At 36.6% G+C, this 15,318-nt stretch overlaps 1 protein-coding gene across 1 annotated transcript in view; it reads right to left on the bottom strand.

The window, feature by feature from the left end:
• The window catches only part of Mdga2 (MAM domain containing glycosylphosphatidylinositol anchor 2), a 414,938-nt gene that overhangs the window by 86,727 nt on the left and 312,893 nt on the right, over positions 1 to 15,318 (bottom strand). Inside the window, exon 9 of the mRNA XM_027416516.2 lies at positions 9,473 to 9,742. Coding sequence (XP_027272317.2) covers positions 9,473 to 9,742 — 270 coding nt within the window. The remainder of the gene's footprint in view (positions 1 to 9,472; positions 9,743 to 15,318) is intronic.

Here is a 15,318-nt window from a genome sequence, read left to right as displayed (position 1 = left end):
AGTTTTTAATGTCAATCTTGCAGTTTATCAAAAGAAAAATTAAGGATACACAATCCTAGAATAAATCACCCAAAAGAGAAAGGAAATTAAATAGTTACAACTATGCTTTCCTTGCTAGCTATTTGCCTGTTTGTCATGAATGTTGAAAGAGACTATACTGTAAAGCAAGTCTCAAAATACTATAATAGATATGAGAATTTTATTCAAAGATGACTGTATTCAGAAAGGTACTCCTGATGGTAAATGGTGCTATGTTGGTAGCCAAGCTGTAAGATAACTTCCAACTACTCCTTTGCATAATTTCCTACTACTGAGTGTAATAGAAAACTAAGATTTTTTCTCTCCCAAGCTAATATGGTACAACAAAGGTGATGGAATGACATTTCTGTGATTCTGTTACATTACATCAGATTCTACTTCAGAGGGCCTGAACCGAAGATTCTCCTTTTTGGTTGGTGGATCGCATGGCCTCTCTGGAGAATCCTATATGGAAAAGGACTTAAACTTGCTTCCAAGTTATGCAAGAATTTTTCAGGAACGAAATGCAACCTCTGACCATAGGGGAACAAATGGTAAAGTCTTTAATATTCAACCACAAGGACACCATTTTTTCTTTCTTCTTCTGTTTTTCAAGTCAGGGTTTCTCTGTGTAGCTCTGGTTGTCCTGGATCTCACTCTATAAACCATGCTGGCATTGAACCCAGAGATTCACCTGCCTCCACCTCCTGAGGGCTGAGGTTAAAGGCGTGGGCCACCACCACCCAGCAGAAAGGACACTGTAGGGGAAGCTGTAGCCACGCCTTCTTAGGGGCTGGCTACAGGAGTACCTGAGGGCTTGTGAGGGCGTGGTCAGGCGTGGCTACAGCTTTCCCTACAGGACACAATTCTAATAAAACAAAGAAGTATGGAAAGGATTCCTTCAGATTGCACCTCAAGATATTCGTATATCCCATAGTATATTCCAGAACAGAGAAATGTTACAGTACTAACATACAGAAATTATGTTATAATAGATTTGCATTGTTTCAAACTGTAAAATTTCTATCAAAGGTAACACTGTGAGTTTATTACATTTTGTTTATCAGTAAAATCTCTTAAGAATCTGTGGTTGAACTTCCCATCTTTAAAAATCATCCTACACTAAAAGTGTCTGTTCTTATGGGACATGAAGGCCCAATATTTTGTTACTAAACAGTAAGACAGTACTGATTAACAGCAATTGCAAAGTAATTACAAAGATAAACCAATAGATCTAAGATTTTTCCTTGACAATCACAATAGTTTCATCTCAGTGTTTTCAATGGTAGAATCTTTAAGCATATATGAGAGATGGGATATGACTCATTTCATAATAAAGTCGGTACCCAAGGCATTTATGACAGGTATAGCAATGATAAATCTACTTTCAATGATGAGGCATATAAAATTATTAAAAAAGCCTCAAAAAGAATTAGATTTCACTTTCATCTTAAATGAGGAAAAATAATTAGAATGCCAGAAGCCATTAAGGCAATGGGATGTGGATTTGATGGTGGTTGAGATATAGGATGGAAGAGCTCCTGGTTCACAGAGCTCTGTATCAGAGCCCTTATTTGAGTTGCAGAAGTAATACATCATGGCAGGAACCAGAGTGAAATAATTTTCCATTTTATCTATGATTACTTGGAGATTATTGGTATTTTTATAAATTCTGAGTAAATAATATATGTGATTGGGGATGTTGTTCTGTATATATGTTTCTCCTATTGGTTGATGAATAAAACACTGTTTGGACAATAGCCAGGCAGGAAGAATAGGTGGCACTCGGAGCAGAAGGAGTGAGGACAGAGAGAGGCCTCAGACAGATGCCATGTAGCAGGGGAAGGAGTAACAGGCCCAAATCCTTCTCTGGTAAGATAAGACCATGTAGAGATACATAGTAGTTATGGGTTAATAATTAATATAGTGTCTGTGTGTTTATTTGGGGCAAAGGAGTTGAGAAAACAGACTGGAAAGAAACTCCAGCAACATATATGAGTTACAAAACAATATATTATCAAAAAGTGAAAAAGATTATGTTAAGTGATATTAGTGTATTTCAAAGACAATATAGTCCTGATAAGTATATAGTAAGAAAATAAAACTATGAAATTATAAAACTGGCAAAGGCTTAGAGAATATTTTTTAATTTCAGGTACCTAATCTAGGATATCATATTTATTATGTGCCCATAATCACTTATCAACTATTTTCAGAATTCTAAAAGTTTCCTCAGTTAAGACACTGGTATATAGTCTTCATACTCAATTATAATAAAGATTAAGCCAATAAATATACACTGCATGTCTAATGTTACCTTTAAAATTTTTAATTAATTGCATCATTTTTCCCTTTCCTCATTCAGTCCCTCCCATGCTCCATCTACCCTTGCTCTCTATTAAATTGATGGCCTCTGGCCTCTTTTTATTAAAAAATACATTTATACATATATGTGTATATGCAATACATATATATATATTGCTCTGTATAATGATACACGCTGATTACTTGGTATTGGATAGCTTTTTGAAAAGGATAATATATTTTTAAAATATTTTCCTCTTAAAAATTTTAAATTATTTCCAAATATTAAATTCCTAATTGTTTTATAAGTCTAATTGAATGTATTTTCTAGAAGACAGAGGGTATTCTAATTTCTTTTCAAGGGGAAATATGAAAACAATGTAATATTTTTTTAATTATAAAGCTGTTGGCTGATATCTAGGGGTTCTTTTTTATTTAAGTTCTTTAATTACTACTCATATTTACATATCCATACCCCTATTCTCTCACCCTCCCATGTTCCCCACCAACCCCCAACACAACCCCCTACTCCTCCCCAGGGATAGTGAGGACATCCACCAGGGACCTTAAAAGTCTGTCACATCATTTGGGAGAGGGCCTAGGCCCTCCTTGCTGTATCTGGGCTGCAATAGTATCCCTCCATAGGGAATGGGCTCCCAAAGTCCATTTGTGCTCTAGGGTTAAAGACTGGCTCCACTGTTAGAGGTCCCATAGACTGTCTTGACCTCCTAGCTGGCACCCATTTCCAGAGGGCTTGGTTCCTTTCAATGCTGTTTCCCGATCTTTATGACTAGTGTCTCCATGCTCTCAGTAGGTCAAGTGAACTGTTTCTGTGGGTTTCTACAGCACTATATAGGCTCCTTTCCTCATCCCTCCTCCCTCTCCACAACTGGATTCCAGGAGTATGGTTCAGTGCTTAGCTGTGAGTGCCTGTTTCATCTACGAACAGCAACTGAATGAAAGCTCTAGGAATGGTAACCAAAGTAGACATCATTCTCATTATAGGGGAAGGGCATCAATGGCATCTTCTCCACCACTTGGATTCTTATTTGGGGTCATCCCTGAGGATCCCCTAACATTTGCCCTGTGCCAGACCTCTCTCCATACCTGTGCTGTCTCCCTCTATCAAGCCATCTCCTTTCTTGCCCTGCTCTATCCCTCCCTTGTCTCAATCCTCTTGTTCTCCTCCCCCTTCCCCTTCGTCCCTTCCAATCTCCTTCCTTTCCACCCAACCCTGCTCCCACTTTGTTCAGGGGTTCTTGTCCCCCTCCCCTTCATCGAGGGAATATGCAGTTTTCTCTTGGGGTCCTCCTTGTTTCCTAGCTCCTCTGGCAGTGTGGATTTTAGACTGGTAATCCTTTGCTCTATGTCTAAAAATCATATATCAGTGAGTACATACCATGTTTATCTTTTTGTGACTGGGTTACCTCACTCAGGATGGTTTCTTCTAGTTCCATCCATTTGCCTGTGAATTTCAAGATTCCATTGTTTATTTTTCTGCTGACTAGTACTCCACTGTGTAAATTTTTTCTATCCATTCTTCAGTTGAGGAGCATCTAGGTTGCTTCCAGGTTCTGGCTATTACAAATAATGCTGCTATGAACATAGTTGAACATATGTCCTTATTGTATGAATGTGTATTCTTTGGGCATATGCCCAAGAGAGGAATTACTGGATCTTGAGGTAGAATGATTCCCATTTTCCTGAAAAACCACCATAGTGATTTCCAAAGTAGTTGTACAAGTTTGCACTCCCACCAGCAACGGAGGAATATTCCTCTTTCTCCACATCCTCTCCAGCATAAACTGTCATTGGTGTGATTGATTTTAGCAATGCTGATAGCAGTAAAATGGTATCTCAGAGTTGTTTAGAGCTGCATTTCCCTGATGGCTAAGCATGCTAAGAAGTTTCTCACTTTCAGCCATTTTAGACTCCTCTGTTGAGAATTCTCTATTTAGTTCTGCATTCCACTTTTTAATTGCATTGTTTGGTGTTTTGGAGGCTATCATTGTATATTTTGTTGATCAGTCCTCTGTCAGATGTGGGATGGTGAACATCTTTTCCCATTCTGTGGGATGGTGTTTTGTCCTTTGCCTTACAAAATCTTCTCAGTTTCAGGAGGTCCCATTTATTGATTGTCAATCTCAATGTTTGTGCTACTGGTATTATGTTCAGAAAGTCTCCTGTACCAATTTGCTCGAGGGTACCACCTCCCTTCTCTTCTAGGAGGTTCAGTGTGGCTAAATTTATGTTGAGGTCTTTGATCCATTTGGACTTACGTTTTGTGCATGGCAATAGATAATAGATCTATCTGCAATCTTTTACATGTCTGAACCCAGTTATACCAACACCATTTGTTGAAGATGCTTTCTTTTTTCCATTGTATAACTTTAGTTTCTATGTCAAAAATCAGGTGTTCATAGGTATGTGGGTTAATATCAGGGTTTTAAAATCGATTCCGTTGGTCAACCTGTCTATTTTAGTGCCAATACCAAGCTGTTTTCAGGACTATGGCTTTATAACAGAGCTTGAAGTCAGGGATGGCGATGCCTCCAGAAGTCCTTTATTGTACATGGTTGTTTTGTCTATCCTGGGTCTTTTGTTTTTCCATATGAAGTTGACTACTGTTCGTTCAAGGTCTGTGAAGAATTTTGTTGGGATTTTGATGGGAATTGCATTGAATCTGTAGCTGGCTTTTGGCAAGATTGCCGTTTTTACTATGTTGATCCTACCTGTCCAAGAGCATGGGAGATCTTTCCATTTTCTTTATCTTCTTTAATTTTATTCTCTAATGACTCAAAGTTCTTACTATACAGGTCTTTCACATTTTTGGTTAGCATTACCCCAAGATATTTTATGTTGTTAGTTGCTATTGTAAAGGGTGATGTTTCTCTGACTTCTTTCTCGGCACATTCATCATTTGTATATAGTAGGGCTACTGATTTTTTGAGTTAATGTGGTATCCTGCCACTTTGCTGAAGGTGTTTATCAGTTGTAGGAGCTCCCTGGTAGAGTTTTTCAGGTCACTTATGAAAACAATATAACTTTTAATATTTATGTTGTTTAAACTAGAGTAACAAATACCTGTGCTTATGTTTTCATGTGATATCATCATCTTCATTTTATTCAAACAGCTCATCAAATGTTAACCTGAAATAATTTTCTTTTGGTGTGTGATTTTAATGTCTGATTTCCCTCACACTTGCAAATTTAAAGAAAATCATCATCTCTAGAAACTATTTAATAATTATATAGAGACTGGTTAGAAACATGTGGAATCACTTAGAACTTTTATCATGATTGCTAAGTATACAGGAGTAGAAACCAGGACATTTGATAAACAAATCATTTGGGGTTTCATAAAACAATGCTGTGTTTTATTACAAATATCAGGATCCTTTCTGTTAAAAAGGAGTAAAACCATGTCTTCCTTCATTTATGGTACTCTTGATAGGATTGGCATACAGGTTCTTTCCCATCTCAGCAATTAAGCTTTAGTAGAATTCTTCCCTCAACCATCTGGTGAAATTGGGGTGACATTTTAATATGGAGGCATTGCTAAATATTTGCTGATGAATAACTTAAACCAAAGTACAAAATGGATGCCATCAGTCAATCTCTCAGGTTGCTAGGCTTTACTGACTGTTAGCTGTAACCTGGTTCCTTTAGACTACACAAGACAAGAACAACTAGCATGTACAGCTCTGCTGAGTCATGAGAAATCTCACTAACCATCGCAAAGACACATAACACAGCAGTCCTTTTTGCCTTGTTGCATTTTAAAGAGAATTTTCCAGGAAAGTGATCAATAAGATACACGTGTTAGTTATCTAAGACTGTCATAAAATTTACTACAAACTGGTGGCTTAAGGTTTACCTCTGGAAGCTGTGGCCAAGCATGATGCCATCTCCTGTGACCAGCTGCCAAGGTTCTTAGGTTCTTCTATTTCAGTGCAGGTGACATCAAGCTTCTTTGGTTTGTCTTTGCAGCAGTTCACACTCAAAGTCCCCCCTCTTCTTTCTCAGAGTTCACTCTGTCTCTCCCTCATGAGAATATGAACAATTATATCTAGCACTACTGAAATAGCCAGAATATTCTCCTCTCAAAAGTCTTAACTTACTGCACGTTTCATCTTAGCATATAGTGTAAGTTTTGAGCTACAAATTAATAAATGGACACAAGTTTGGGGTTACCTATTAGCCTGTAATGAAATACATTGTTCATTTCCAACCTTAACTACTCTTTATCTTTGTTCATATGCATCCTTCTTCCTAATTAAAATGAATTTATTCTCTTTTTCTTTCTTTTAATAGGAAATGTTGTTATCAAGTCACCTGTCTATTTAAACAATAAAGATTTGTCATCATTTCTGGATCAAGTTATGGGATAGGATCAAATAAGAAAGATACTTAAAACTGTTACATAAATGGTTCTAGGTCTTTCAAGCATTTAAGAAAGCTTTTCATAATTTGAACCATTTTATCATGGCATAATAGAAAGTTCCATTCAAACTCTCTACAATAATGACATAGAACTATTTATTAAGAAACAACTATAATGTCTACGTACTAATATAAAAGTGAACATATAACATATATAAAACAACTTAAAATGTCATGTTTACAAATGAGTTAATTTTAGTTCAATAATGTGTCATATTATTCCTAAAGCCTTGTAAAAATTCTCCCTGAGGCAAACATGGTAAATGGTCACTACATTCTCTATGCCTTGCTTCTCTCAAGTTAGTTGAGAAGAATTCAAAGTTGTGCTGAACTCCTGGGGGTTGCCAACTGTGATAGAATTCAGTAACAGAGCTATGTTGTCTTTCAATAGCTCTTCCACTGACACATATGCTATGAAAATGTCAACTCCTTTATGTATTTGTCTGGATTGTACTTTACTTAGAATTTGATCTTTTCCTTTTCTGTTTTTTTTTCAAACATTTCATTTTATGAGAAAATCTTGAAACAAAACTGTTGACCTGAAGTTTGAAGAGCACACACTGCGAAAAGAAAAATAATGCCTGTGGGTATTTCTTTTCCCCCTGTGAGGAAACTCATAACAGATTTATTCCCTTCCATGGTTATCAAAATCCACTTGCTGCACCCCATGGATGTGAGGTGGAAGACTGGTGCTTCACGTTTCTTTTGGTCTCAGCTTGTCCTCGACTTTTTAAAGAAAATTTGGGTCACATAAGGAGGAACAAATGAGAATCTTACAGAAGCATTGTGGTCCTGACCCTCACAGGCAGTTATAGAGCAGTGACACTTTAGAAAATAGGAAATTGTCTAAGCAAAAGAGTTGAAAAGCATATAGTTAATTTCATGATGTCTATTTTTTTAAGGATTAATGAATGAAAGTCAGGTTCTTCATTTGTGCCAACATGAGAAAAGTAATTGCCTCTACATGATTCCCATTCTTGTTGAAAGTAATATGTAGAATATGACTAACTGGGTAATGTCTTTGGGAAGCAACCCGGCCATCCCGAGTTCCATCCTCGGATTCATATGGTGGAAGAAGAGGACTGAATCCTGCATGAAGCCCTCTGACAACAAATGCATGGAAGGTGAATGCCCTCATACATGTACACACATGCACACAAAAATAAATAAAAATAGAACAACATTTTTAAAATGATTGTCAGTAAACTAGATCATGACAAATCTCTTGAATAACAGACAACATTGCAGTCCTTGTTAATTTCAGTACACTGACACAAGGCCTTGTGTTAATAGTGAACTTTAAGAAATTATAAAAGGCTTTCATTCACATGGGCCATAATAGTTTTCTAAAATCAAAAGAAGGAGAGCAGAGCAGAGAAGACCTCTTCATATTCCTTGGTAGCCGAGTTAATTTCATCAATCTAATAGTATGTTTTAGGAAGCAAAAATGGCTCAAAGGAAATCCAGATTAGGGTGTGTCTTAAGGCTTCTGTTGCTGTGTGTGACAAAACACCATGACCCTGCTGGGAAGGAAAGGGTTTATTTGGCATACACTTCAGCCTGTTATTAATCACTGAAGGAAGTCAGGACAGGAACTCAAACAGGGCAGGATCCCAGAGGCAGGAGCTGATGCACAGACCCTGGAGAGAGCTGCTTACTGGCTTGCTTCCCCTGGCTTGCTCAACCCACCTTCTTATAGAACCCAGGACCAGCAACCCATGGATGGCACCCCTCACAATGGGCTGAGCCCTCCCCCATTGAACTTTCTCATCGAAATGAGAAAGTGCCTTACAGCTGGATCTCAAAGAGGCATTTCCTTAGCTGAGGCTCCTTCTCTCATATACCTCTAGCTTGTGTCAAATTGACTCACAAAACGACAAAGTACAAAGAGATTGATCAAAATCAGAACTTAACACCCAGGTTCCTCATTAATGAACAAGTTTTCAGTCCAGAATATATTTATCATTTTCTAATAACAGCTTTTCAGAGATGACACAGGGCCCAGCTTCTCCATTCAATACTACAAATGTTAAATGCAATTTTACTTAAAACAAAAATAACATTGAAGGGGTAATTTCCTTTTAATACATTCTACAACTCTGTTCAAAAATAGCAAAAGAACATCAGAATAATTTGAGCAAGCATCTAAAACTAAACAAAAGGAACATACAGTTGTTAACAACATCAAAATGTAAAATAAGCTTGTTTCTAATTTAAATTAAAAAAGCATTAGTACTTACCTCCATTTGTCATACTTTGTATATAGTTTATTGCTCTGCCATGAAATATTTGAGAACATGTGACAAACAAAAAACAAACAGACACTGAGGCTTGGACACTGAGAGGTAATAACTAAGAAAACAAAATATTGCTGCTACCCATAAAAAAATGAAAGCCAGACCATATGTTTTATCTTGAAATCTTATCTCAGAACTGCTAGTTACCACAGTCAGTTGTGTTATCACTGAAATGAACAAACAAAATCAGAACTTTCTCACTTCTCATCTTTGTTGTTTTATAGACACAGGCATTATTCTTACCAAAAGGACAGACCTTCCCTGACAATAATCAGTAGAAGTTGCAATGAGAACAGCAAAATGACAACCTATCCATTCGCAAAATGATTTCATTCCAGCATTCAAGTAAGCCCAGGATCTGCCCGTCTAAAATTATATATTAACAAAACCAAATTAATTTAATATCCTACCTGTAACAAGAAAGCTGCATCTCCCTGCTCCAGCTTCGTTTATGATACTGCAGTTATAAACTCCATAGTTTTCATTGGAAAGACTTTTTACTGGGTACTCTGTATACTCTTGAGAGTCAAACTGACCGGTCCGTAATAATTTATTCCCCAGCCGCCACTCATAGGTCAGCACTCGTATTGGATAAGCTCTTAAGACCCTGCAGCTCATGGTCACACTTCTGTCTTGTCCTTGGCGGATTTCCAAGAATGCTGGTTCCACAGCTGGGGGATCTAGGAAAAGATGAGTTAAAAATAGATGAAAGATAAGGCTTTCAAAACAGTCATCTTAATGCCTATTCTATTATGAAGGGGGTATTTTTATGACTTTATTTTATTTTATTTATTTGCTATAAATTTTATTTAAGTTAGAAACTATCTTATTTTACATATCAATCACAGTTCCCTCTTTTTTTTTTTTTTTTGAGACAGGGTTTCTCTGTGTAGTTCTGTAGACCAGGCTGGCCTCGAGCTCACAGAGATAAGCCTACCTCTGCCTCCCAAGTACTGGGATTAAAGGCTTGTACCATTATTGCCCTTATAATGGGTGAGTATAAGAGGTGGATTGAGAATTAAAAAAATGGAGGAATTTCATCTTGAGCTGGGAAATAACCTTTTCTCAGAGTGGACAACAGTCAATGAGACTTGTTGCTTTACAAAAAATATATTTACAGGAAAAACAACATAAAAATTCTTATTTCCTTCTAGCTGCTTCCAGGAAAAACAAAATTGCCATGACTTCTTATTTCCATGTTCAGGCACCAATGAAGTTATGCATGCACAATAAAAATCAAGACAGGGCTTCATATTAGGATAAGACTGAAAAACAGAATAGGTTCTGTTTCATCCATAAATTATAATTATCATTTGTTGGACTCAGTCTGTGGATCTGGTACTCATTAGTTTATAAAATAGGTAAGACAAATTTATAAATATATATTTTAAATGGTTTTGTGTGATTTCCTCAGAATGAAAGTTCACATCCGTAAACCTTAACCACACTTTGCAAACTATACCACAGTTTAAGATAGTTTCAATTCCCCTGTAAATAGCTGACTTATTTGCCATATTTATGACTTTTTCATGCTACATTTACTTGCTACATTTGCTACCTAACATTTTTGATTTTGATGATGAAATTTCTAATACACCATTTAAAGGATACAAAACACACTTTTTTCATTTTTAAAAACCCAAAATGTTTACTAAAACATTTAGTAGTCTTCAGTTAGAAGTTGAATTCTAAAGAGGATGATGTGACATATCCATTTTATTACAGAAGCTGTGCAACCATACAGGGCTGAACTGATTGGGGAGTTCACCATTATAGATTGTTAGACATTTATGGGCCTCTTGCAAATTGTGCAGTATAAAAACTGCACATCTGGACCTGGTGGCTCTTGCTGCAGAGTGCTCAAAGGTTTTGGAAATTGATTATCATCAGTCTGGATTTTGTTACACCCTATGTTGCCTATTGAATAGTTTTCCTCTCTATTGTTATTGCCAGTTACTGAATGGTCTTTCTTACTACTTTCAGCAAACATTTTTAAGTCACTCCATCAATTCTAATTTTATCTATTCAGTTTTCCCCCCTTAGGATTCTTTCCCTAAAAGCAGCAAGGATTTTTCTACATGCAAAAAAATACAACCTTCTTTGAATGTATTTCATGACACAGCACTGACAAGGTATTTTAAGAAAGGTGCTGCTGAGTTGGGTATTGGTGTTGCATGCCTTTAATCCCAGCACTCTTGAGGCAGAGGCAGGGGGATCTCTGTGAGTTCGAGGCCAGCTTGGTCTCCAGAGTGGGAGTGCCAGGATATGCTCCAAAGCTACACAGAGAAACCCTGTCTCAAAAAACCAAAAAAAAAGAAAGAAAGAAAGAAAGAAAGAAAGAAAGAAAGAAAGAAGAAAAGGAAAGAAAAAGAAAGGTGCTGTCTGTGTTATGGCATATAGGAAACAAAGATCATGTAGGGTGCTTATGAAATAAAGGAGGACATTTCAGGTATGAGAGAAGGGTGTCTGCAGAGGAGTCAATGAGGAGGGAGTGCTCAGAGAAATGCAAAACACCACTGTGGCTCTGGAGAAAATGAAAGTGGACTGGCAGTCTTTCCAACAATACTTGGGCCTCACGTTACAGAGTTAGGTTTTACAGTGTCAGTATTAGCAAAATTATAAAAAATAAGGGAGTTAACAATCAAATTATTAGCCACAATGTTACCTTCATTAAGGAAAATTCTGTAGTAGAAAAGAAGGCATGAAGCAGAGCCGACAAGGCGAGTTGCAACATTTTAAAATAAAAGACTAAAAGGGGAACAACTATGAAGTAAGCAGGAAAACAAGTGATTCCTTATGAATGAGGTGGATGATGATGTCAGTTCAACAAATGTGAAGGAAAAAATGGGATTCTAGTGTAAGGTGGGAATGTTGATTCTCTTGCACATGTGAGTTACACTGGTAACAAAGACCCTAATTCCCTATTGCCTCACTTCTCCTAATTCCCTATCACCACCTAATATGTCTATTTCCAAACATACACGCTATTTCTGGTTATCTCTTCTTTGAAATTTTATTTTAATGACTCATGTTCAGATGAAAGCCCATAGACTCAGTCCTCCAGATGTGTGGATGCTTCTGTAGGATAGGGGTTAGCTCTGTCACTCAGAGGAAAAGGAGGAAGAAGAAACTACAGTGTGAGAGTGTGATTTTGTAAGTCAGATCATGTCTGGTAAGACAGATTGGTTACTTGGATGACTGCCTACTTATTTTAGTTGGTTTAACTAGGACTAACATTAACATCATCTAAAAGGCTTTCTTAGTTTTACAATTTTCTCTTGTAATTCTATCTCCTTTTTGCTTTACCTCTTTCTTACTGAATTATCAAGAACATGTACATTTTAAAGTTCATGAGTTGAGGTTTATTACTGGAAGCTCATCTTTATCTCTAAGGTTTAGTTTTTAAGAGTCTATTTTATGTACTATTGTAGCTACTCATGCAATCATTTATCTAGTATTTGCAGCTCACATTTTTGGAAGTTTTATTCTCAACCTACAGCATCCTTACATTTCCCAGGCGCCTCTTCTGACCAAACTTGTGGCTATCCTCCATCATTTCCAGAGAGCCTGGCAACCCTCTCCACCATATATTTAGCATTTCATTCATTTACACTTGGATAAAATTGTTTGTCTCATATTGTATTTTTTTCAAGTTTTGCTTCTTGATTGCCATCTTTTTAAATGTTGGATTATATGATTATCCAATCCCTTTCTTTCTGCCAGTTAGGATTGGCCTACTTTTCTGTTATTCTGATTCCATTACCATGGATCTAGAAAAAAGCTAAACCTGAAAACTTTTTCCTTCTTTCACTCTCATCTTGAAATATGTTAACAACTCATGAATTTTAATTCTCCCTTGCTTTTAAAATCCTATTACACATCAGCTGCCATGCTAACATTTCTACGTCCCATGTCATCAGCCTTGTGTTCCTTACTACATTGAGGCCTTTGGCCTGTGGTCATTTCCTTGGCTTCACTAGTCTGAGCTTCCCAGGGTACCTTTGCTATGCTCTTGATATGCAAAGATACATTTTCACTATTAAAATCATTTTCCAAAGCACACAGTTTTATAGGCAGGCAGTTCTTTCTGTTTGTCAACACACAGTTCTACTCCCTTTGGATGGCCAAGCATCCTGTAGAAAACTGATTTCACAGCCTTCCATTTGAGCTATGTTTTGTTTTCTTCCACCCAGCTCCTTTCAAAATCTCTTTGTCTTTGATGTCTGTGGTTCCATGTACTGTTTATAGGTATGAGCTTCTTTTTAGTTGTAGATCCAATTTGTTGTACTTATAGCTGTTGATTTACATTTGTCTTTCATCTATGGTATTTTAGACAGTGCTCATCATCAGCTTTTCAAACAAAACTTTTTTGTTTCCTTTATATCTTCACTTGATGATCCTTTCCTTCTATATCTTCCACATTTTAAAACTATCTTCCAAAGGCTTTTTATGTGTTTGTGTTTTTTTTTCTGTGTGTTATTATTAATAAATTCATTTGAGAAAACAGTTTGTTAATTTTTCATAACCCCACTTAATCTGTTAAATGTATTTCTGGTGTTTTAAATTCAATAATTCAGATTTAATCTATAAACCTTCTATGCAATTCTTCTTCATAGCTATTATGCTAGCTAACATAGTCAGACCTATCTTTAATGGCCTTAAACAAAGTCATTATTTTATCTTGTCTGAAAGAAGAGCTTGGGGAGTATATTCCTGCTATTTTTCCTTTAGAGTTTTGTTTGTAACTTTGTAAGTGTTGATTCTTTTTCTAATCTTTGAAGCTTAAAATCGATATGTTTTTTTCCCTCAGAGAGGACTCATATTCATAAGCAACTATTAGTAGCAATACTTGTAATTATAAATACAATTATACAAATGGCTGCATGCCTATTTGAACTATTAAGTGATAGAGGCTGTGATATGAAGTTCTAGATTTCCACATCTTAAACATTATTATTCTCAGGGCTGACATTATTTTTTCCTTCTACTAAGAGTGGCAGTATAAAACACTATGTTCACTTTACCTTTGTTCTCACTCTTGAATTGTTCTCCCCTGCTTGGGGAAGGGTCTATAAGGGTTTGCAGTGGAGATGTCCAACCCCCATGAATTCTCTAGATTTGAAGTCCTTTACCCACTGCTTAGGGATATCAACAACCAGACCTCATATTTACCCAAGTTAGCAAAGGTACTCAATGAAACTGTAGCTGCTTTGCCCACTCTCCTATAAATCCACTGAAGTGCATTTTAATAAGCATTTTGATGTTCTCATTAGGGTTTAGGAACCATCTTTCACCTGTGTCAACTTCAAAGGCTTTGCTAATATTCCATTTTTGTATCTGCTCAGATATGTCTTGTTAGTCAAGGGAACATATGACTAAAAACCCACAAGATCTGGGCGTAGAAGCACTCCTTGAAATATCATAACCTCATAAGGCAGAAAGATTAGTTCAAGTCAAGCTTAGGAGACTTGAAATCCTGTCTGTAAATAAAGTCTCATAGGATAGGGATGGTGTCAAGGTGTAGGGATGGCTTAGAGTGTGCATAAGCAGGTAAGTAAAATGCAAAATTGGTTTTTTCTTTGATTATAATGACTCATGGAACTGGAGTAAAATAACTACTAAAAGAGGAGTATATAAAAATAATCAGGGACTTGCGAAGATTCCAGATACGTATACTAGACAAATTAAAGGGCTACATTTTTAAAAAACTAGTTAGATTTACTCATTTTATTGTCTGTGTGAGTGTTTTGCTTGCATGAATGTATATGCTCCGTGTGAGTTCTTGGTTACAGATGGTTGTGAACCACCAGGTGGGTGCTAGAGATTGAATCCAGCTTCTTTTTCAGAGAAGGAAGTGGTCTTCACTTCTGAGCTATCCCTTCACACCTAGGTATTGCATGTTTTAAATAACAGAAGTAGTAAACTGTCTGATCACAGTAAAAAAAAATTAAGACACATTTTTCCAAAAATATCTAGTTTTGATAATTCAGCTGCAAAATAATTTGTGAAAGCAAATATACATGGTGCCAATATGCTATAGGCTATAGATTTGGTGCATGTAAATAAATAGTTAAACACGAGAGAAAGCTAGTGAAAACCTTTTGTTCAAGAGCAGTGCCTATGACTATAAAGGAAAGTTGTTTCTTAAATTCTACCAAAAATATATGAGGAACTTATACAAACACACTTGCCTGAATCTCTACTCTTCCACCATAATGTGTTATATAAAACACCAAACAGACCGGGTGTTGGTGGC

This window comes from Cricetulus griseus, chromosome 5 (genome assembly GCF_003668045.3).
Source record: "Cricetulus griseus strain 17A/GY chromosome 5, alternate assembly CriGri-PICRH-1.0, whole genome shotgun sequence".
Classification (NCBI taxonomy): Eukaryota; Metazoa; Chordata; class Mammalia; order Rodentia; family Cricetidae; genus Cricetulus; species Cricetulus griseus.
Note: the sequence above shows the minus strand (reverse complement) of the source record. Positions and strands in the feature narration are given on the sequence as shown.